This window comes from Seriola aureovittata, chromosome 17 (assembly GCF_021018895.1).
Source record: "Seriola aureovittata isolate HTS-2021-v1 ecotype China chromosome 17, ASM2101889v1, whole genome shotgun sequence".
Classification (NCBI taxonomy): Eukaryota; Metazoa; Chordata; class Actinopteri; order Carangiformes; family Carangidae; genus Seriola; species Seriola aureovittata.
Window position 1 is genome coordinate 14226969 of NC_079380.1, and position 19220 is coordinate 14246188.

Here is a 19220-nt window from a genome sequence, read left to right on the forward strand (position 1 = left end):
TGACCATTTCTTAAGCTGCTAAATGCTCCACTATGTTCACCAGCTAGTTGTTGACCTTGTCTGCACATTGGTGGTGGGCAGCCAGTGTACAGCGGGCTTATCTGACCTTTTTGTCTGAAAACAAACTGGACTGTTTTTCCTTTGGCACTCTTGTACATTTCTGAACATAACACCAACTACAATCCAGATTAATACATTTTTCTAACTTTACCTAGCATAAGATCCAAATCTGGTTAAAATCATTGTATCTGCACACTGTTGTTGTCAAAGTAAGGAATTTAGTTCTTTATTTTCTTGTGTTTCTTCATTTTTGGTGGGTAGATTTCTTTCGACTACTATATCAAAAACTTAATGGTTTACCTTGTGGTCACCAATGTTTTATCCCCTAAATGGAAGCTGAGTCCCCACAATGTGACTGTGTGAACATACCGACAATGTGATGAATACAAATGGACAAACACACACATATTTGCATCAGAGAATGTTAAATTGGAGATATTATTTTGCACAGTTTTTATTTATTAGACAATTATGTTGTCAAACAGTAAAAATAATTATGAAAAATACAACAGCATAATCAAATGAATTGCTATCTCATTAATGGACAGAAACAATCACCAATTCTGTATCAAAATACCTCTTGTTTTTGTCTACACAGTGATACTGTTTATTTGAAATAGAATACCATGTGTCTATTCTTTTTTATTTTATCATAAATAATAAGAATTTTCTGCTGTTTTTGAATTAGACATCTAGAGGGTATCATTGATCCTGTAAGTCCGGACTCTCCTGCCTTGCTGTTTGTAATTGGTTATAACATACATAATAGTGTATAAACACAGCTGTGCATATTATTCCTTCTCTATAATGCACTATATACGTTTGATCTCTTTAAAAAGTTGGACTTGCTTTTGGAGAAACGGTTTGCTGAATCATTTTTGTTTTATAGAGAAAGTATTGGCTCTCTTTGCAAAAAAATACAGACCCATTTTAAATTTCAAACAGGATTAAAAATCACTGTTCATGTTTTATTGGCTCACAAGCAGCTGTCCTTAATGACGCCAGGGCTCTCCAGTGCGTTCTTTCTGCGAGCAACAGCTTCCAGGATCTTCTTCCTGGGTCCGAGTTGGATGCGAATGCCTTTCAGGTCTTCATCAGAGCAAAGCATGAGTGCTTCCAGGTCCAGATGCTCTCTGTTGAATGCAGGGGCAAACTCTGGCAAGGAGATAGCAGACAAGAATGCATCCAAAGGAGAGGTTTCCTCATCTTCATCATCATCCAGGCCCAGATCTTCCTGATCCCAGGGCAGATCAGCATCACCTGCCCCCTCAAAGCCATCGGCATCTTCATCTGCCTCAAACAATTCGTTCTGAACGAGGTAGCCGAGATTTTCATTGTTCCCACTGGGGACGTCATCTGACTCAAGCCCCATCTTCTTCATGAAAATCAAACCTCCAAGACCTGGCCGGTTGAAGATGGACTGTTTTACTTGGCTTGGTTCATCATTGTCATCATCATCTTCAAAGCCTCCCATTCCTTCTTCATCGAACATGTTTTCATCCTGCTCGTTGAAGACATCCAGAAACTCCGGCTTCTCAGATGCGCCATTCTCCTGCTTGAGGAAAATAACATTCCCATCACCTCCTGATCTCTGCAGTGTGCCTTTATCTTTCTTCCCGAGCTTCTTCTGGAGGGTGCCTTTAACCCTGGCTGTAAGAGAGCCAGATTTATCAGCAGCAATAAGCTTGGAGAACTGTTCATTGATGCCGGTCATGGTACCACTGTTTGAGAGTGATGATGCCATGCTGGCCTCCGAAACAGACCCAGTATTGCTTGCACTACGGTGCATTCTATCCATCTTGCTCTGGTGTTTCTTCTTCACCTTCTCACAGAGCTTTACACGTTTCTCCGCTTCTTTGATGGCTTCCTTCTTTAGACTGGCGACCTTCTTGGCATTTTGGTTGGTCTGCTGTGAGGCAGCAGCATCTAGGAAGCGCACACAGTCCATGCGGTCACGAGAAGCAGCAACGTCCATAGCTGAGTGGAATTCATTGTCCAGGGCGAAAAGGTTGGCACCGAAGTTGACCAGGAAACTGAGGATGTGCATGTGGCCATTAGCTGCAGCATGGTGCAACGGTGTGTTTCCCCAGATGTCACTCCTGTTGGGGTCTCCTCTGTTTGGCACAAAAGAACATTTTTGATTTAAAGTCACTTTCTGCAACTTTTTCATTGTTGTTTTGTTACTGTCTATGACCTGTTGATTTAACCTCTAGTCAGCTCAAAAAGGTTTGTGAAAGTCTTTCACAGCTTTAATTAACATGTCTTTTTAGCTTGTTTTTGTTGTCATGGCTACGTCTGAAGGTTAATATTCCACATTTTGAGAAATATACTTATTCCCTTTCTTTCTGAAAGTTAGATGAAGATTGACACCACTCTTAGCCTATGTGCGCATGGAAAATATGATGCTGGAGCTAGCAAGCAGTTAGCTTTGCTAAGAATAAACACTGGAAACAGGGGGAAACAAGTAGCCTGGGTCATAACAAAATCTGACTAACATGTTATATCTTGTTTATTTCATCCGTACACAGACGTATAAAAACAGCATTTGTGGTATTACAGGGGATCAGACTATTTCTTGTCAGGGAACAGTAACTCCTAGAGTGTCTGTGGGTTGCCTGGCAACTGGAGCTGTCCCCGAGAAATAGTTTGATATGTAAAATATATAAAGTGTTAATTAGTTTGCTTTAAAGGTGGTGGTAGTTGGATTTTGTTACCTTCAAACAAATCCAGGCAAGTCAGCCTTATGCTAAGCTAAGCTTCCCAAAATGTTAAACCATTACCTTAAATGTAAGACAAGAATGAAAGAAGTCTTTCAGATAGCTAAAACACTCACGTAATATAACTATATAATAATAAACATTTTTGAAGATAATTGGTAAACTATTAAGATTTAAAGTCCTCCATTACTATGCCTCATTGTCACAGCCATAAAAGTCCTGATTGCTGTAAAAGACCTTGTCATAAATACCTGCTCATGCTGGTAATCACCAAAGCGGAAATGCTTTAGTTAATTCTGGCCACGTAGGTGAGATGTGTGTTACGCACTACTAAATATCTTCCAAACATCTCAACCTCATTTTTCAGTAAGAATGTTGTTGGTTTTAGCCTGTCTTTTGTTTTATTGAATGAGGGATGGAGGTGGGGGTGGTAGGGATAGAAACAGGGCTCTTTTGTTTCACAGAATGGCTTTGGCTGATTAAACACTTGGCTCAGCTCATGGGAGAGAGTAGTTTAAAGAGTGGAATTAAGTTTTAGCTCATTAAGGTATAGTGGAAACCATAAACACATGACACACACAGTAGAAAAGCATAAAACACATTTTTCAGCCATAAAATTGCCTATAGAATATTGTTAACCTTTGCTCAGTGAATACTATTTATGTTTCCTCGTTAGTGCTGACTTTAGTTTCATTTTAGGGCTAATGCATGAAAAAACATTACATTAGAAATTACATTAAAATGTTTGTATTTACATGTCTGAGTGCAACAATATAACCAAAGTTATCTGACATACTTTCTTTGTGACATATTAAAACATTTTAAATTATAAATTTAAATTGAACTTTGATAGATTACAGGACCATAAAGTAATAATAATGAAGACATAAATGCTATGGCCACAGATTATTTGAAAGCTATGTGATGAAGCACAGGTGATAGAGAGGAGTGTATCATGCTTACTCTCTGCTGCATATGAGCTGAAGAGCATCGACATGTCCGTGGAAAGCAGCCAATAAGGTGGGAGTCATGCCATCTTCATCCGCAGTGTTCAGGTCCTTCCTTGTGGCCTCCTTCAAAAGGTCCAAGTAGCCATCAATCGCTGCTTTGTGGTACCTAGTCATCTCCTAAAATAGCAGAAAAGGTCCAAACAAATCCACTCCAGTCAGATGCACAGAGTGACGCGACTGCAGACCCGAGCAAACAAAGTGATCACTGGGCGTCAACATATCAGCAACCCAGAGCCATAAAACAAAAGCAAAGTCCAGTTCACTACTGATGTCAGCTGCACCATTACTGCGTGAGCTCTTCTGCATCAGTTACTTGAAGCTTAACTATGAAAAGTGAGATTCACAAAAGCACATTCACTCAAATACTACAATACAATTTTGACTAAATTCTTGCTACTCCATAGTTCCTCTACTCCACTATATTTCAGAGGGAAATATTATGCTTTTTTTACTCCACTACATTTATTTCACAAACATATATATTATTATTTCACAGATTAAGAATTTAAATACAGAAACAACACCTACAAAATATAATTATTATAAATTAAAGTATATAAAGTAAAAAATTAACTTGATTATTCTTTCTTATCCATAACCATGTGAGCAGCATTTTAATGTTGTAGCTGGTTGAGGGAAAACTAATTTACACTTTGTGACATACTGTTGGGATAGCTTATTGTTTATCATTTGTGTAACACAAATATAATCATTCTTATCTGCAAAGTAAGTTTAAAGTAGAATAAAATTGAAAAACTTTAGTATAACATGGTAAAGAAAAATAATATAAAAATACAGGCCATACAGATTTGACTGATTTCAAGTGATCCATAATAATAAAATGCAGAATGCATGCAAATATTTTATTTTCTTGTTTTATCAATGGATTAATTAAATTGACTCCATATCTAATTTTGCCAAGAAATGCAGAATTTAAATGTGTTATATATGTTATAATTAGATATGTTTAAAAAATATAGAGGACTGAAAATATTTTTGTTTTGTAAGAATGTAAGAATATGCTGAGAAATGCACATCACAATTACTGAAAGTGATGTTTTCGGGTATTTTGTTGTGTTTGACCATCAGTCCAATGTCTCAAAATGGTTTAGTTTACTGTAATTTAAGACAATGAATCCTAACTTTTGAAAGGCTGAAACAGTAAAATGTTGAAAAATCTATCTGTTATCAAAACAGTTGTTGATTTATATAATAAATCAGAATTTAGATAACTGACAAATCAACCAATCGATTAGTCAACTAAGCGTTTAAGCTCAAATTTGTAGTTGAATAAAACCTCATCATACGTTTTCTATATAAAATCTCAAGTAACAAGTACTTTACAATCAGGTTTGTATGTACATGCATGTACATATTGTTCTGTGTATAAAATCAGCAAGAAAGCTGATTTTTCATTTTAATCACTTCCTTCATATTAGCCATTTTATGTATTTTTTTTAAATATATATTTCCACTATGGTTCAAACTGAATCATAAATGATTTCTATTATTTGGAAGTTTTTTTTTTCAAATCCTGTTCCACCCTCCAGTCCAGTAGGCGGTTGTAGTGCGTCCTTGTAAATCGTTAATGACCAACAGACAAAGAAGAAGAACAAGCAGTTGAAAGCAGAAGAAGAGTTTACTACCTGATCCACCAATCAATGGAGACTGGGAGGAAACATCGCTCGATAGTTTTCTCCCTACAGTGCTTTCTTTTTCTGTCAGCCTTTGGGTTTGTAAACACCATGGGGTTATAGCCGTGAACATTTAGCCCACTTCTCTCCCCCTACGATTTCCGCAGCTAGAAAAACCGGACCGACCACTGCCTACTTCCCCCCAGTTCGCTTCGCGGTTACTTCCCGGCGTTTAGTGCTTGTGCTCTGACCGGGAGAGGCTGCAGAGATGTCCGACAACGGCGGCTTGGCTGTCGGCCTTCTGTCTTACGATACGCTTGTTCACGCCGTGGCAGGTGCAATGGTGAGCAGAGACAAAGTGCAATAAGAGGAGATGTCATAACTTCATGTGGAATATGTGGCTGTGCCAGTTCTTAAGTTGTTTCCAGTGTTGGTGTTGAAGAAACAGTGTAAACGGGGAGTTGCTGAGCCGTTTGTCACCATGTTTCCGGTCAAACACATTAAAAAGCTTTTTCTTTTATCAGGGGAGTGTGACAGCTATGACCGTCTTCTTCCCTTTGGACACGGCCAAAAGCAGACTTCAGGGTGAGTTGGAAGCCTTATCATCTTGTACAGAGGTTACCTGATAGCAGCAACTCCAAACAAGGCTGAATCAGTTTAGTGTCACGGTTTACTTCATTATGGAGTAACTAGGAGGAACTGCAGCCCAAAGATGTAAAGCAGCAGTCCACTAATGTATTATTACACTCTCATAGGGATTTGCTCAAAGATGATGAAGCTGAGACCAAGATATCCTAACTTTAAGTTTAGTCTTTGAGTCCAGCACATAACTACACACACACCTTTAAAAACAGCAGCTCAGGACACACATATCTACTCAGGCCCTTGTGTACTTTTTATATATTTAATAATTGCCTACTTTTTGTTTTTTATTGTGACGTTCTGATCTCAAAACGAGATATATCCCATTTTCGTGAGACCCTCCCTGTCTGGTAAACACTCATTTACTTCAGACTCCATATCCCTGATTTGTTACTGATTTTGGTGGTGTGACCCTTTAACATTCAGACAACTTGTTCACTGACTAATGCCACTTTTTTGTTTGTTTTCAGTGGATGAGAAGAGGAAGTCTAACTCCACCCCCATCATCTTGGCTGAGATTGCAAAGGAAGAAGGCCTGTAAGTATAGTTTTGTGCCATACTATAACAGAATCTGCTGTGTTTCATTTCTACCAAGTAATGTCTTATTTTGTACTTAAAATTGAGTGAAACACAATTGTAATGGAATTGCAGAAGACATTTATGATGAGTATAATCTGAACTAGAGCTGAAACAGTAATTTTACCACTTTGTTGATCAATAATTGATCAGCAGAACCTTTGTTAATTTACTAATTACTTAAGTCATTTTCATAAGTCATCAAAATTTCTCTGTTTCCAGTTTCTCCTCTACCAGAGATGTGTACCTCTTGACATTATTATAGACCAAGGGATTGGTCAATAAAGCAATCAGCAGGTTCATCAGTAATGAAAACAATCATTAGTTGCAGCCCAAATTACTTTATCACTGATGTTTAGGCCGATGATATGACATGACCAAACACTCACTGTTTGAGTGACTCCACCACTTCTCCCAGTCTGTCTCTGTACAGAGGCTGGTTTCCAGTCATCTCCAGCCTCTGCTGCTCCAACTTTGTCTACTTCTACACCTTCAACACTCTGAAGAAGCTGATGGCATCTGGTCCGGGCAAGTCCAGACCCAGCAAAGACCTACTCATGGGGGTCGTAGCAGGTAAACAGACATACAGTAAAAATAATATACATTAATGACTTGGTGGAAATCGAGTATTAAGGACGTTGATTGAAGGACAAAAAGCTGTTTTTCTACAAGTTTTCTTGTAGAAAAACAAGTTATGTTTACATTCAGTGTTACTCTCAAAAACCCAGTGTCTGTATCCTTGAGGCCTGAGAAAAATTTAATGCATTTCCTTCCTCGTAACACATTCACAAAGCTGATTTTCATTTAAAAACAATTTTTTATTTGATTGAGAAATTATTTGGTCAATAAAATGTAAGAAAATTGTGTATAATGTTCATCACGATTTCCCAGAGTCCATGTTAACAGCTTCAAATGAATTTTTTTTGTCCAACAAACAGAACTAAACTTGAAGATACTTTTGCAATGACATGAAACCAAGAAAAGAAGCAAATCCTCACATTAGAAATGCTGCAATCAGAGATTGATTGAGTTTTTTTTTTTTTTTTTTAAACTGACTAAAACAGTTGATAAATATTAGTTTCCAGTTTTTTCTGTTGATTGACTAATGGGTTAATCATTTCAGCTTGTACATCCATGTTTATTTGCCAGCTGCCTTTCTTTGTGTGTATTATGTCAAAAAATGGTGACCCACCCATTTAAAAAAAAAACTGATCAAGAGATGAAAAACTCCACAAGGAAGGCACCTTTTCAGAATGACTGAAGAAAGCTAACAATCTTTTGTTATTCCAGGGGTGGTGAATGTGGTCCTGACCACTCCCATGTGGGTGGTCAACACTCGACTGAAGCTGCAGGGAGCAAAGTTCAGAAACGAAGACCTCCAGCAGACGCGGTACAGGGGCATATTTGGTGTGTGACATAAACATTATATCTGTTTTGCACTTGTACAGTTTTTTTTGTTACTGTGCAGTTGTAAAACCCTGCTGTGTTTGGGCTTTTTCCTCACAGATGCTTTCTCACAGATCATTGCCAATGAGGGAGTGGGAACTCTGTGGAACGGCACTCTGCCCTCTCTTATCCTCGTCCTCAACCCGGCTGTACAGTTCATGTTTTATGAGGCCATGAAGAGGAAGGCAGGCAAGGGGGGGAGGAAGGTGAGAGGACACAAAAGAGACGTGTTGAATACTACTTTACCAAAACTAATCTAATCTATCTTTTTTTTTTTTCAAGAAATGTGCAGATTATGACGTGTGTCCTTATGTACTTAAAGGGTACTAGATGATCATTAAGATTTATTTAACAATTTTCAGTGTAAAAACTAATTTTGTGTTTGCAAAAAATGAATGAGACCTACAAACGGTGGCCACTGAAACGTGCTTTCTTTTGACATGTTGTGCAGTTCAAGCAGAAATTGGAAGTTTATTTTATACCTCGAGGGCTATGATAAGAGAGGATCCCATTTGAACTGTTGGTTTGCGTAAAATGCATCATTTTGCATTGTGATGACCCATTTCATGTTCTGATATCATATTTGTTGAGTAACTTGCATCAATCAAATAGCCACAGTTTACTTTAACAATTAATGAGAACAGTGGTCATGAGTGAATGAACTCTTTGTCTCTCACCACAGATATCCTCAGCACAGATCTTTCTCATCGGAGCCATTGCAAAGGCCATTGCTACCACTGCGACATATCCTCTTCAGACAGTTCAGGCCATCCTGAGGGTAAATACTATCTCATACCAAAGTTCATCTTTTGTTTGTTTACTTTTCCATGAGGTCTCAAACACTAGCCACTGTTAAGGGATACGTCTGCTGATATTCTGTATTTTTTTTATTGTCAACAAGTCATAAAAAGCCCAAAAACAACAATGAATTGATTCAACCAAAGCCTGAGACATCTTATTCAGCTGTGCCATAGACCCCCGTCTGTTGTACAAAGACTATTAAAAATAAAAATAAATTAACACATCAATGAGCCACACTGTTGTTCCGGGTGATATGTTTATATAAAAACTGTGTAAAAACTCAGCTGGTCAGGTTGCCAGGCAACTGGTCTGCCAGCCAGTGGAGATTACATGTATTTACTGAGCCTAGTGATTTGTTGTTTTTACACTTTGGCTTTTGTTACAGTGAACATGTGCACTGTATTTTTTTCCTTTTCTTTTATATAATAAATGTGTGATAATCCACGAATGAAAGTAGTCCCCAAGAATCACAAAGCTTGCTCCTATAGTTTTCCAGATTAGTTTTAACATTATTATATATGTTTTAATATATTTATTAAACATTTGTTGCAAGAGAAGAAATAAAGCATTTTTATCAACTTTTAGAGTTCAGTGGAAAGAAAGCTCCACGTTGTGGCTTTTCCGCATAAAAATAAGGAATATGTGTTTATAAAAGTGAAACCTTTTATTGTAAAAAGGTGGTATTTTCGTGTAAACCCCAGGAGCTGAGCTATAAACCTGAATGAAGCTTTCTGTAATTACACTATGTATTTTTGAACATGTAGTGAGTCAGATCTCATGACAATATCAGTTCTTTAACAGGATTCACAATAAGTAAAGAAAAAAAGAAGGAAAAAACATTAAATCTCAGTGAAAAAAAGATAACCTGCTGTGTGCTTTCTCATCAGTTCGGTCAGTACAAAGGTGATGGCAAGGGTGGTGTGATTGGAAGCCTCTCAAACATTTTCTCCCTGCTCATGGACAGAATCAAGTGAGTACAGCTGCAATTATAACCATAAACACATTTCACTGTCTCGGTGAGAAAACCAGTGAAGATATTATGAATGATGGTCATTGATGTACGTTTGTTCTCTTCATTACAGGAAAAATGGTTTCCTTGGTTTGTACAAAGGCCTTGAAGCCAAGCTGCTACAGACAGTACTGACAGCTGCCCTCATGTTTGTTGTGTACGAGAAGATCACTGCAGCTACCTTCAGAGTCATGGGTCTGAACAAGAAACTGAAGCAGTGAACACACAGCTGCTTCAATACATTACAGCATTAATACACCCGTTGTTGGTAGGTTTTTTTTAATGCCATTTTGTCATATAAAATGTAATAAGAGATGGGATTGATGCCTTTAGTGCCACAGAGTCCCACACTTGCCCAAAACATGGAGAGGTTGGTGTAATACTTAATGATACCCTCTCTTTTTTTTTAAACCTTTAAATATCTCCATATGTGCAGACTGAACTTATCTATCAGCAACAGTGAATCTCTCTTGACATGGTGAAAAAAATTAGTGTTGTATAATGCAAATAAGTTGTGAGAATGTGTTTATCCCAATTCAGCCTGTCTGCTGCATTCACAAACTCTTCTGGTGCAAGTAGTTTGTTGAATGCAGAGCTGAAGTGGCACCAGTCTTAATGAAATGGACCACTTGGAGGCAAAATTAATGAGCGTGCTTTCCTTTGCACAAAAAGACCAATGTCATCACTTTTCAGAGAGGTTCACTCGCCTACAATTGAAATTAAAATGAAGCTAACGCAAATGATGACACCAGTAAGGTTTCTACCTATGTGTTGCCTTGGTTTAAACCACTGGAACATTCCTCGAACACTCCATCTTATGTTTAACTGTGAGATTCACTAAGATTGATGATATGCAAGATGGAAACCTCAAGAAATTCCTACCAGAAGATGCTATTATTACAAGTAAATGAGCAGTAATAACAAAAAATGGTGAAAGGGCAGAGGAAAATAACTATGAGGGGCAAAGCTCCTTCATAGATTTGTGTTTAAAATCTGCACAAACTTTTTCAGCTTAGAAAGGTTTTGATTTTAAAATGATAAATAATATATTAAGATGAATTTACTATAAACAAGAATGAGTACTTAACCTTTCACCGAGAGTTTGAAAGAAAAGGTTACATGTGTAAAAAATACTGCAGTAAGTGCCTCTAAACTGATATAAGTGCTGTGATGACTTGATGATTTACACAAACCACAATGCACTGAGTTATCTGGCTACAGTCTTCATGATGTTTTTGGTCAGTATGAACATTTTGTCCTGCAGGTGTTTTTCATTATTTATCTGTGTCCTGTTGTTGAAGGGGTAGTCAGGGTTTGCAGTAATTTACACTGTTTGTTTATCACAGTGCTCTGAAGTTTCTGCAGTCACAGTTGATGCACTGCTGTTGTTGATGTTGTCTGTCGTTGAAGCGGTTAACTGTTGCCTTCAACACTGCTTTGTAACATCATTTTGACTGTTCATTGTATACTGATTGCCAGTGGTGTAGCCTAGTTGCAGTTGTGGAGGACACGATCAATTTACCAAAAACTAGAAACAGCGCTTTTACCAGATTTGAGCTTCTTTTTCCATCATGTTTGCTCAGTTGTAACTTGAACCTGGTTTCCTACCTTTCTGCTGACTCATGCACCTGCTGTCAGGAAATACGGTGTATATCTCTATCAATTGACTGTATATCCGCTAGATAAATTATGATGCATAATGTTCCTTTTTTAATTCATGATATCAAATGTGTGTTTAAAGGTAGGGAAATAAAATGTAGCGTTGAATCCCTCCTGTTTAGTCTTGTAAAAGTTACTAAATTATCCATAGCTTGTTTGGTCAGAGGTGCACTTTAATAACACTGTAAGTCTTAGGTAAGACATCAAAGTTGTTTATGGAAAGTAGCTATGAAAAAATAGCAAAGAGTAAGGTAGTAATATCCAGTAAGGCAGCAAATTGAGACTGTCAGTAAAGAAAATGGCTTAATCTGAGGATAGCAGGTGCGGAAAAGCAGAAAGCTCCAAACAATCAATAAGTTGAGGCAAGATGATGAAACAAGCTTTATTTAACCGTGAACAAGTCCAAATCTGGTGAAAGTGTCACTGTGAGTAAAAAAAAAACAGCAACGCCAATGACACATTTAAACAACTGTTACTAATTTACACCATGGATGGATATTAATAACTTCCTCGTAATTGTTTTCAATGCGTTTTTCCGGTGGCATCTTGTTTTCTATCTCAAAATGGACTTCATGTCACTGCAATGTTTTCTTTTAACAGTTTACATGAAAATATTTTGTAACTGCTGATGCAATGCTTACTTGAAGTCTTCTTCATTTATTTACATCACAATTTTTTTATAAATTCTTTTCTAATTATGTTTAAATTAAAATACCACTGTTTTGGGGATTTAAAAACTTAATAATAAAGTTTGAGGAACAATATTGACACTATCCTGTAATTATTTTATTAAAAATAACAGATACCACATAAAAACAAACATGGCTCAGTTTCTAATGATGAACAAATAAAAATAAAATAAACATCCCTCCAAAGGATCATGGAGTAGTGCTCAGTGACACTTTGCAAGTTATACAAGTTGTCCTCAAATGAAATGCCAAAGCATTTTGGTAAAAAACCCTCCATTGGAGGTCACATACAGTATATCAACAGCACTAGTTTACCAGATATTGTAAATCAGGACTGTTGGTTTGAGTCTCGACTGCTGGTCATCTCCTGGATGAACCAGTGTGGCAGGAATGAATACTGGGAGTCCCTGTGGATGGAGAAGGTCACATCTCTGTGGGGCTCCCAGGAGAACAGGTACACCACACTGGAATGGAAACAATGTTTTATTAACAGCAAAACAAAGTGCTAACAATACACTGCAAATAACAAGTGACCTATAACTGAAGACATTCACGGTGTTGTCTCTGTCATTGTTTCTCACCTGGGATTGTCTTCAGTAGCCACATGCTTCACAAAGGACAAGAAATCAGAGCAGAAGTTCATACAGACTGTTGGCTTCCAGCAGTTGTATTCATTCTGGTCAGAGAAAATACAGAAGGCATTTTAATATATAAGACTACAAGTCTACAGCTACAGTTAGGTACTCAAATCAAAATGCTAACATCTCATTTTGGAGTGTTGCCATGGTAGCATTTGCTGAGGTGGTGCTAGAGGAAAGGTCAGGGAATCACAAAAATGAGCAGAATTCATCCTCTGGGCACAAAAAAAATCATGGCAATCCAATTTCAGTCTGTACCAAAGTGGTGGGATGACACACCAAAATAAAAGACATTGCCATTCACAAAGTCGTGCTACAAGCATGGCTAAAATAGATCAAATTAAGTTTCTATAAGATTAGATTAGTTTTCAAACAACTACACTATACCTTGATGAGATGTGAAATCTTTGATATGTGAAAAGTCTCCACAGAAACAACCACTCCTTCATGATCCCGGAAACCTGCTACAATGCGAGGGACTCCAGGGAGGAAAGACTGAGCCCACCACTTCAGCAGTTTGAACCTAAGGACCAAAACGATGAGAAAAATTAACTTTAAAACATCTGAGTGTAAGTACATCAAATATTCAACAAACAACATGCCAGGTGTCATCATCCACCTGTGGAGGTTGCTGCGCTGTTTTGGGGTGCAGATCTCTGCAGAGGTCTTCAGCTCGACATAGCAGGCAGGAGGAGCTGGAGCGGCAGGATCTTTATCCCGACAGTCCACTTCTCCGGAGAACAGAAGTCTGTGATCTGCAAGCCGAGTCTGCACCACAGTGCAGAAGGCCTCATTAGTGTTGACCACTCCACTCGGGTCAGGTAAACTGTGGATATCATCTACAGGGATGGATAAAGGTGTTAGCTATCAATCAAGCATCTGGTTATCACCTTATGTGCTTTGTGTGGCTTTTATTTCTGTGTCATATGTATTATATGGAAGCCTATTTCTGCCAGGAAACAGGAACATAAATCGTTAGGGATGATAAAAAATACTTGACATCGAAATTATGAGACAGTTAGTCAAAAGACTGGCCTCTTAAATCAAAACGATGAAAAACGCTGCACTACTATGCCAAATATTAAATTATTAATGATTAAGTCAAAATTCCTAGGACTGACAATTCATCAAAATTTTATCAAAATTGCACTATGGTCAAGTGCCTTAAAAAGACAATTGTTTAACTTACTTTACATTTGTAATTTTGACTAGCTATCCCAAAAGCGAGATAGTAAAGCGACAACTTACTATCTCATAATCTGCTTGTGAAATATCATAGCTTAGCAGGTGTAAGGAAGTGTAAGCAAGTAAACAATTATTATTGTCTGTTCTATAAACTTTAATACCTGCACATGTGTATTGCTCAAACTTGTACCCCCAGTACATCATCTCTGCATTCCTCTCAGTGCGGTTCTCTCGATCTCTGCGAGCAGCTTCTGTTTCCACTTCACTGATGTAAAGCGTGCCTCTAAACCTGGTGACCGCCAGTAACCAGCTGTCCCGTGTCTCATAGGGAGTGGTAAGCAGCTTGGTCAGGTGACCCCGCCATGTCACAAAGTCGACATCTAAAGCGCTGGGAAGATCAGAGAATACATGTCCGACAGACAACACGGTTGTGGTTATGAGACTAAACACAAGTTTCACAAGTTAGTATCTGACTGTCTGTACACTTACCGTGACGAGGCCGTGGTCTCCCTTGAGTCAAGCTTTGATCTATTGGCTACAATCCAGCGCAGAATGTGGTCCAGCTTCTCCTTCTCACTATCATCTCTCTTAACAAAGCGGTCCTTGTATCCATCCTTCAGGTCAAAATTAGGATTTCTGTCAGGTTCCACATAGTATCTCATCTGTCTGCTGTCATTGAAGAATCTACGCTCAGAGTCAAGGGAGAAACATCCAACTTCGACAGGCTGTTTGTACACAGGAAAGTCTCTTTCATAAAGCTCCCTTCTGGTGCTCAAACCCTGAGATCTGAGTGGGTTTCGCCAGGGAGTTGATCCAGACTGATGCTGGTGGTGGTAGTTTGGTGTGGAGCGTTTAATCTCACACTGATTTCTTCCACTGTCATCTCTTTCTCTTCTGTATGCTGTCTGGTGGTTATGGTAGCTGGATTTGGGATTGTGGGATCTGTGGTGGTCCATTGCAACCTAAAGGGGAGAACAGCAATGAAACAAAATAATGACACTGCTGATTATTCAAATGTTCTTGATAGTCTTGCTTGTCACTAAAGAGGCAGTACTAACATTAATAAACCACCTACAGTCATTTCAAGTGCATTTTTCTCCTTATCTCCTCATTTTATTTACGTGGCCCAGTATACTTAAAGTTACAATTTGTGCACCATGTTTATTTATACCCTTTTTGTATCCTGTTTTTTTATTTATTTTTTTATTTTCAGACTGCATAGTATTTATAGTTGGTTCTCATAGTGTAGCCTATATTGTAGTCTATTTTTAGGGTCCTTATCTAGTTGATTATGAAAATGTTGCTGTGCTCCCTTTTGCTGCTGTGACACTTACGTTTTCCTGCATAGGCTCAATAAAGTTGAACTTCTTTTACATCACAATTAAACACATCGCCCCGTGACCTGTGTAAACAATTGTCTGTTGTGTGTGTATATGAATGTATATGCATGTTCATAATATAAAGATGAAGATTTTTGTATTGTATGATGTGTCTGCATTGAGTAAACATGCATGCAGCGTTAACCCCAACGTGCATGCATTCTGTAAGTAAATGAAGGTTTCCAAATAAAAGAAAAATGTTTTTAAAACTAAATTACCGGTAAATTAATGAAATTTTACCTTCGTCAGCATACACAACAGAAACAGCTAAGCTAACGTTAAGTTTCTCTCCATGCCAAGCCAGTCACAATAATAAACAGGTCTTAGTGTATAAACGACTATAACATTTTTGCAGCATCGTTTCTGATAAATACAAAAACGACAAGCGACAGCGAGTGAGAGAAAGAATATATAGAGTCTGTGTCTTTTACTAGCTGGGCAGCTGACTAGCATCTAGGCTAGCACCACCAAACTTACCGCTGTTTCCGTGTGCAGTTTATCATCCAGTCCGCCCGGTGGTAGCCGTGATACTTCCTACAAATAACAGTTAAAGGAAGAATTTGTAGTTTTTGTTGTTTGTTTTTTTTAATCGGAGCTGTGGACAGTGTGTGGCATTGAATGGGACAAAACCATGTGAATAGTAATATTAGTGGTATTAGTAGCTACCAGGTAAGGGTTTCAAACTAGTTTGACCGGTCAGGTATCTGTTCAGTGTACGAGCGAAGGAGCGTTAACTTAGCAGTTAGCTGCACTAGCTTGGCTAACAAGAAAGACAAAAAGTGACTGGTAACCGGTGGGTCCTGCAGAATTGTGTATATTATCAAAACATGCTTATCAAGTCAATGTGAGGGTCCGAGTTTATTCTTAGAGCTAAAATTTGGGCTTGAAACGCAAACTAGCAGGTTTCTTACAGCTGAACTGGGCCACGAGTCACACTAATCACGGAGGGGCCGTTACTAACGTTATCTCGAAGTTTACCGTTTTATTTTTTATGTCGGTATGATGCAGTTTCATTCAGCCAGGGAAGGGGGGTGTAATGTATTATATCATTATTTGTTCTAATAACTCAGATTACATGGGTTCTGCGGATTTTAGTTTGCTCGATGTTGCTATGAAGAGAGCAGCTGTTTTGAATGATCAGCTGATTCATTCTGCAGGTCATGACTTCTCTGTCATCATTTCTCCTCTAGGTATGAACAGAAAACGGGCTCTGATTTCGGACACTTTTAAAGTGAAGAAACGACGAAACGGCACAGAGAAGTTTGGAGCTATCAATTGTGGAGATGGTAGGTGTGCCTGCCTAATAGGTCGCTGCAATTTTATGTCATTTAAGGTTTAAATCCACAATTCACTTCCCCATCTCACATCTCCATCTCAAAGGGTCAACTGACATCAGAGCCACCCTGGAGTACCTCATGACCCTGTTTCCCAGAAAGCTCTTCAATGACTCCTTGCCTCAAATTGTGCTTAAGCACCAACTCTACAGCATACACGATGACAAGACTTTGGTGGACAAGGAAGTGGTAAGATGGCTCTTTAGCGTCAGAAAAAGCATATGTTTATCCATCTAAATGTGAAAATACCCATCACTTCCATCCTTGTGTTTCACAGAATAAACTGCGGGAACAAGCAGAAGTGCTGATGTTCCAGCTTGGGTTTGATGCCGAAGCTTTCGGCCTGATTTTCGCTTCAGACTACAAGGCCAAAGTGCTGGCAGGAGAGGAGGGCAAAGTGACACGAGCGACAGTGGAGAAGTTCCTGGAGAAAGTGTTGACTTCCTCTTGCACAGATTTGAGCTTCAGCAAAGACAAAATGCTCAGAGAGTTCCTCTTTACAGACTCAGAAATAACGTATGAAAGATCCTCATCTGTTTCTTTTTTTATTCTTTCTTTGTCAAATATTGTTGCAAAAATGTTTCTTCAACAGTAACTCATCTTTTAAGGAATGTCACACTCACCCTTTTAAACAAGATTTTTTAAAGTTATGCATAAGGTTATATATCTACAACTTTGCGCTTGATGGCATTGTGCAGCCAAGAAAACATTAACAATGGAATTCATTTAAAGTTGAAATCGGAGTTTAAAAGCAGTTAACGTTATATTTGACTTTATATTTGATATAATTTGGCTTTGGTTAGTGACTCATGTGCCAAGAGCCTTTTTTTTGTTTTTACTGAGTATGAAAATACTTACATCTGAGACCTCAGACTTGTGTAAGCCATTTACAAAGATCAGCACATGCTTTATTTTCTCACCACCTAGGCAACTGGTGAAGTCAGGGGTCCTGACTGTGAGGGACGCGGGCAGCTGGTGGCTTTCCATTCCCAACACTGGCAAATTCACCAAGTACTTTATACAGGGTGGGTGTCTGAGAAAGTGTGAACAAGACTTAATGATGTCACATGTTGCATTCTCATTTTTACAAGATTTTCAACAGTGCCTTGCTAATTGGAGGAGCGTCTGTTTCTAACCATCTCACCTCTTTTCCTGCTAGGTCGTAAAGCTGTGCTCGGCATGGTGAAGAAGTCCAAATATAGTGAAGTGTTAAAGGCAGAGCTTGAGGAGCGGCGAACATCCTCACAAGTGAAATTCCACATGAAGTACCACATCCATGACATTGTTGGTGCAGAGCTGGTAGAAAGGTAATATTTGTTTTTATCTGGCTAGATGCTAATGATTCTGAAAAATGTTGAGTTCCCCAGTAGGTCAGAGTTAACCCACCTGTCAAACGAAAAGGACAGGTACTTCATGCAGCTGCTCTCTGATCTATGATCCTCACAGTTCAGTATAATTGAGGGGTTTTTCTGTTACATGCTTGGACAACCCACAGGCCATGTGCTAGCTCTCAGGTTTTAGAATATGTTGTTGTGGTTATTGTTGAAAACTTCAAAAACAAGCCAGCTCAATCCCCTTACTCAGAAAATGATTTATAAGTAAAACAGCTACGATTGCTTAAATCAGCAATTTTTAAATCTTACACTGTTGCATCTTAATTTACTGGATAAACTTTGTTCTCTTTCTAGCATACCTACAACTTCAGGGACATTGTTGCGATTTGTGGATTCCTGAAGTACTGCGACAAGACTGACATCCGTCAGGTTGAAATCAATGAGTGACGCATAACATGAACAAAGCTTGCGAAAAGTGTTTGTATGAGGACTGTGTGTAAATTAATTTCAGTTTTTGATTCTGTGCCAAATGTACTGTAAAAAACCTTGTGGGTTTATGAATCGTCAATTATGTTGACATGACCTTGTCAGGTTTTGATTTATCTTGTAATAAAAAGGATTTGCACACCATGAAACCATTGCTATCTATAACCAGTGTATCCAGGTTTGACTGACAAAAAACATTTCCTGTCCATTAAGTACACCTATCTACAAGAGATCTGATTTAGGAATTCTACATTTAGGAAGATTAATATGTTGACACTGTCAGAGACGTGTTAATTTAACTATATTTTTATTACTTTAGTTGTAGTTAGTGATCGTGTTGTGCTGTACTGTGTTATGAGCAAGTGGGCAAACATCAGAAACACCTAAATATATTGTAGTCCGGTTCAACACTGCAACTGCAAACTACATCAATAATAAACATATTTAAACAAATATCTCTGACGGAAACATTCAAAACTGAATTGTAAACTTAGTAAAGTTATAATTTATAGCTGAGCAGTTGTATTGGAGTCCGTAAGATTTTACAGGTGTGTGCCTAATGAAGTCTATATGGGTCTATTTCCCCTGTTAGGTTCTGTGGCTTATGAGTCTTAAGACAAG

General features: G+C 38.3%; 4 protein-coding genes across 9 annotated transcripts; 2 read left to right on the forward strand and 2 right to left on the reverse strand.

The window, feature by feature from the left end:
* Positions 1 to 988: 988 nt before the first annotated feature.
* anks4b (ankyrin repeat and sterile alpha motif domain containing 4B) lies at positions 989 to 4047 on the reverse strand. Its single transcript, XM_056401867.1, has 2 exons — positions 3741 to 4047; positions 989 to 2174 (listed from the first exon to the last, which is right to left on the reverse strand). The coding sequence occupies exons 1-2, from the start codon at positions 3899 to 3901 to the stop codon at positions 1037 to 1039; spliced, it is 1299 nt and encodes a 432-aa protein (XP_056257842.1). The 5' UTR covers positions 3902 to 4047; the 3' UTR covers positions 989 to 1036.
* A 1368-nt stretch (positions 4048 to 5415) lies between these two features.
* Positions 5416 to 12322, forward strand: slc25a17l (solute carrier family 25 member 17-like). Its single transcript, XM_056401417.1, has 9 exons — positions 5416 to 5764; positions 5946 to 6006; positions 6534 to 6600; positions 7058 to 7212; positions 7930 to 8046; positions 8146 to 8291; positions 8768 to 8863; positions 9774 to 9856; positions 9969 to 12322. The coding sequence occupies exons 1-9, from the start codon at positions 5690 to 5692 to the stop codon at positions 10114 to 10116; spliced, it is 948 nt and encodes a 315-aa protein (XP_056257392.1). The 5' UTR covers positions 5416 to 5689; the 3' UTR covers positions 10117 to 12322.
* On the reverse strand, positions 11923 to 16600 carry dxo (decapping exoribonuclease). Of its 5 annotated transcripts, none has more exons than XM_056401411.1 (8): positions 16424 to 16600; positions 15923 to 15979; positions 14556 to 15028; positions 14228 to 14454; positions 13501 to 13720; positions 13269 to 13404; positions 12825 to 12919; positions 11923 to 12707 (listed from the first exon to the last, which is right to left on the reverse strand). In XM_056401411.1, the coding sequence occupies exons 1-8, from the start codon at positions 16457 to 16459 to the stop codon at positions 12572 to 12574; spliced, it is 1380 nt and encodes a 459-aa protein (XP_056257386.1). In that variant the 5' UTR covers positions 16460 to 16600; the 3' UTR covers positions 11923 to 12571. The 5 variants fall into 5 exon arrangements, with proteins under 5 accessions (XP_056257386.1, XP_056257390.1, XP_056257391.1 ...); XM_056401415.1 differs by having other exon boundaries at positions 16357 to 16571; XM_056401416.1 differs by lacking the exon at positions 16424 to 16600 and adding an exon at positions 16112 to 16201.
* On the forward strand, positions 15938 to 18748 carry stk19 (serine/threonine kinase 19). Of its 2 annotated transcripts, none has more exons than XM_056401418.1 (7): positions 15938 to 16114; positions 16636 to 16731; positions 16826 to 16968; positions 17057 to 17295; positions 17707 to 17804; positions 17939 to 18086; positions 18468 to 18748. In XM_056401418.1, the coding sequence occupies exons 2-7, from the start codon at positions 16638 to 16640 to the stop codon at positions 18511 to 18513; spliced, it is 768 nt and encodes a 255-aa protein (XP_056257393.1). In that variant the 5' UTR covers positions 15938 to 16114; positions 16636 to 16637; the 3' UTR covers positions 18514 to 18748. The 2 variants fall into 2 exon arrangements, with proteins under 2 accessions (XP_056257393.1, XP_056257394.1); XM_056401419.1 differs by lacking the exon at positions 15938 to 16114 and adding an exon at positions 16217 to 16238.
* Positions 18749 to 19220: the final 472 nt, after the last annotated feature.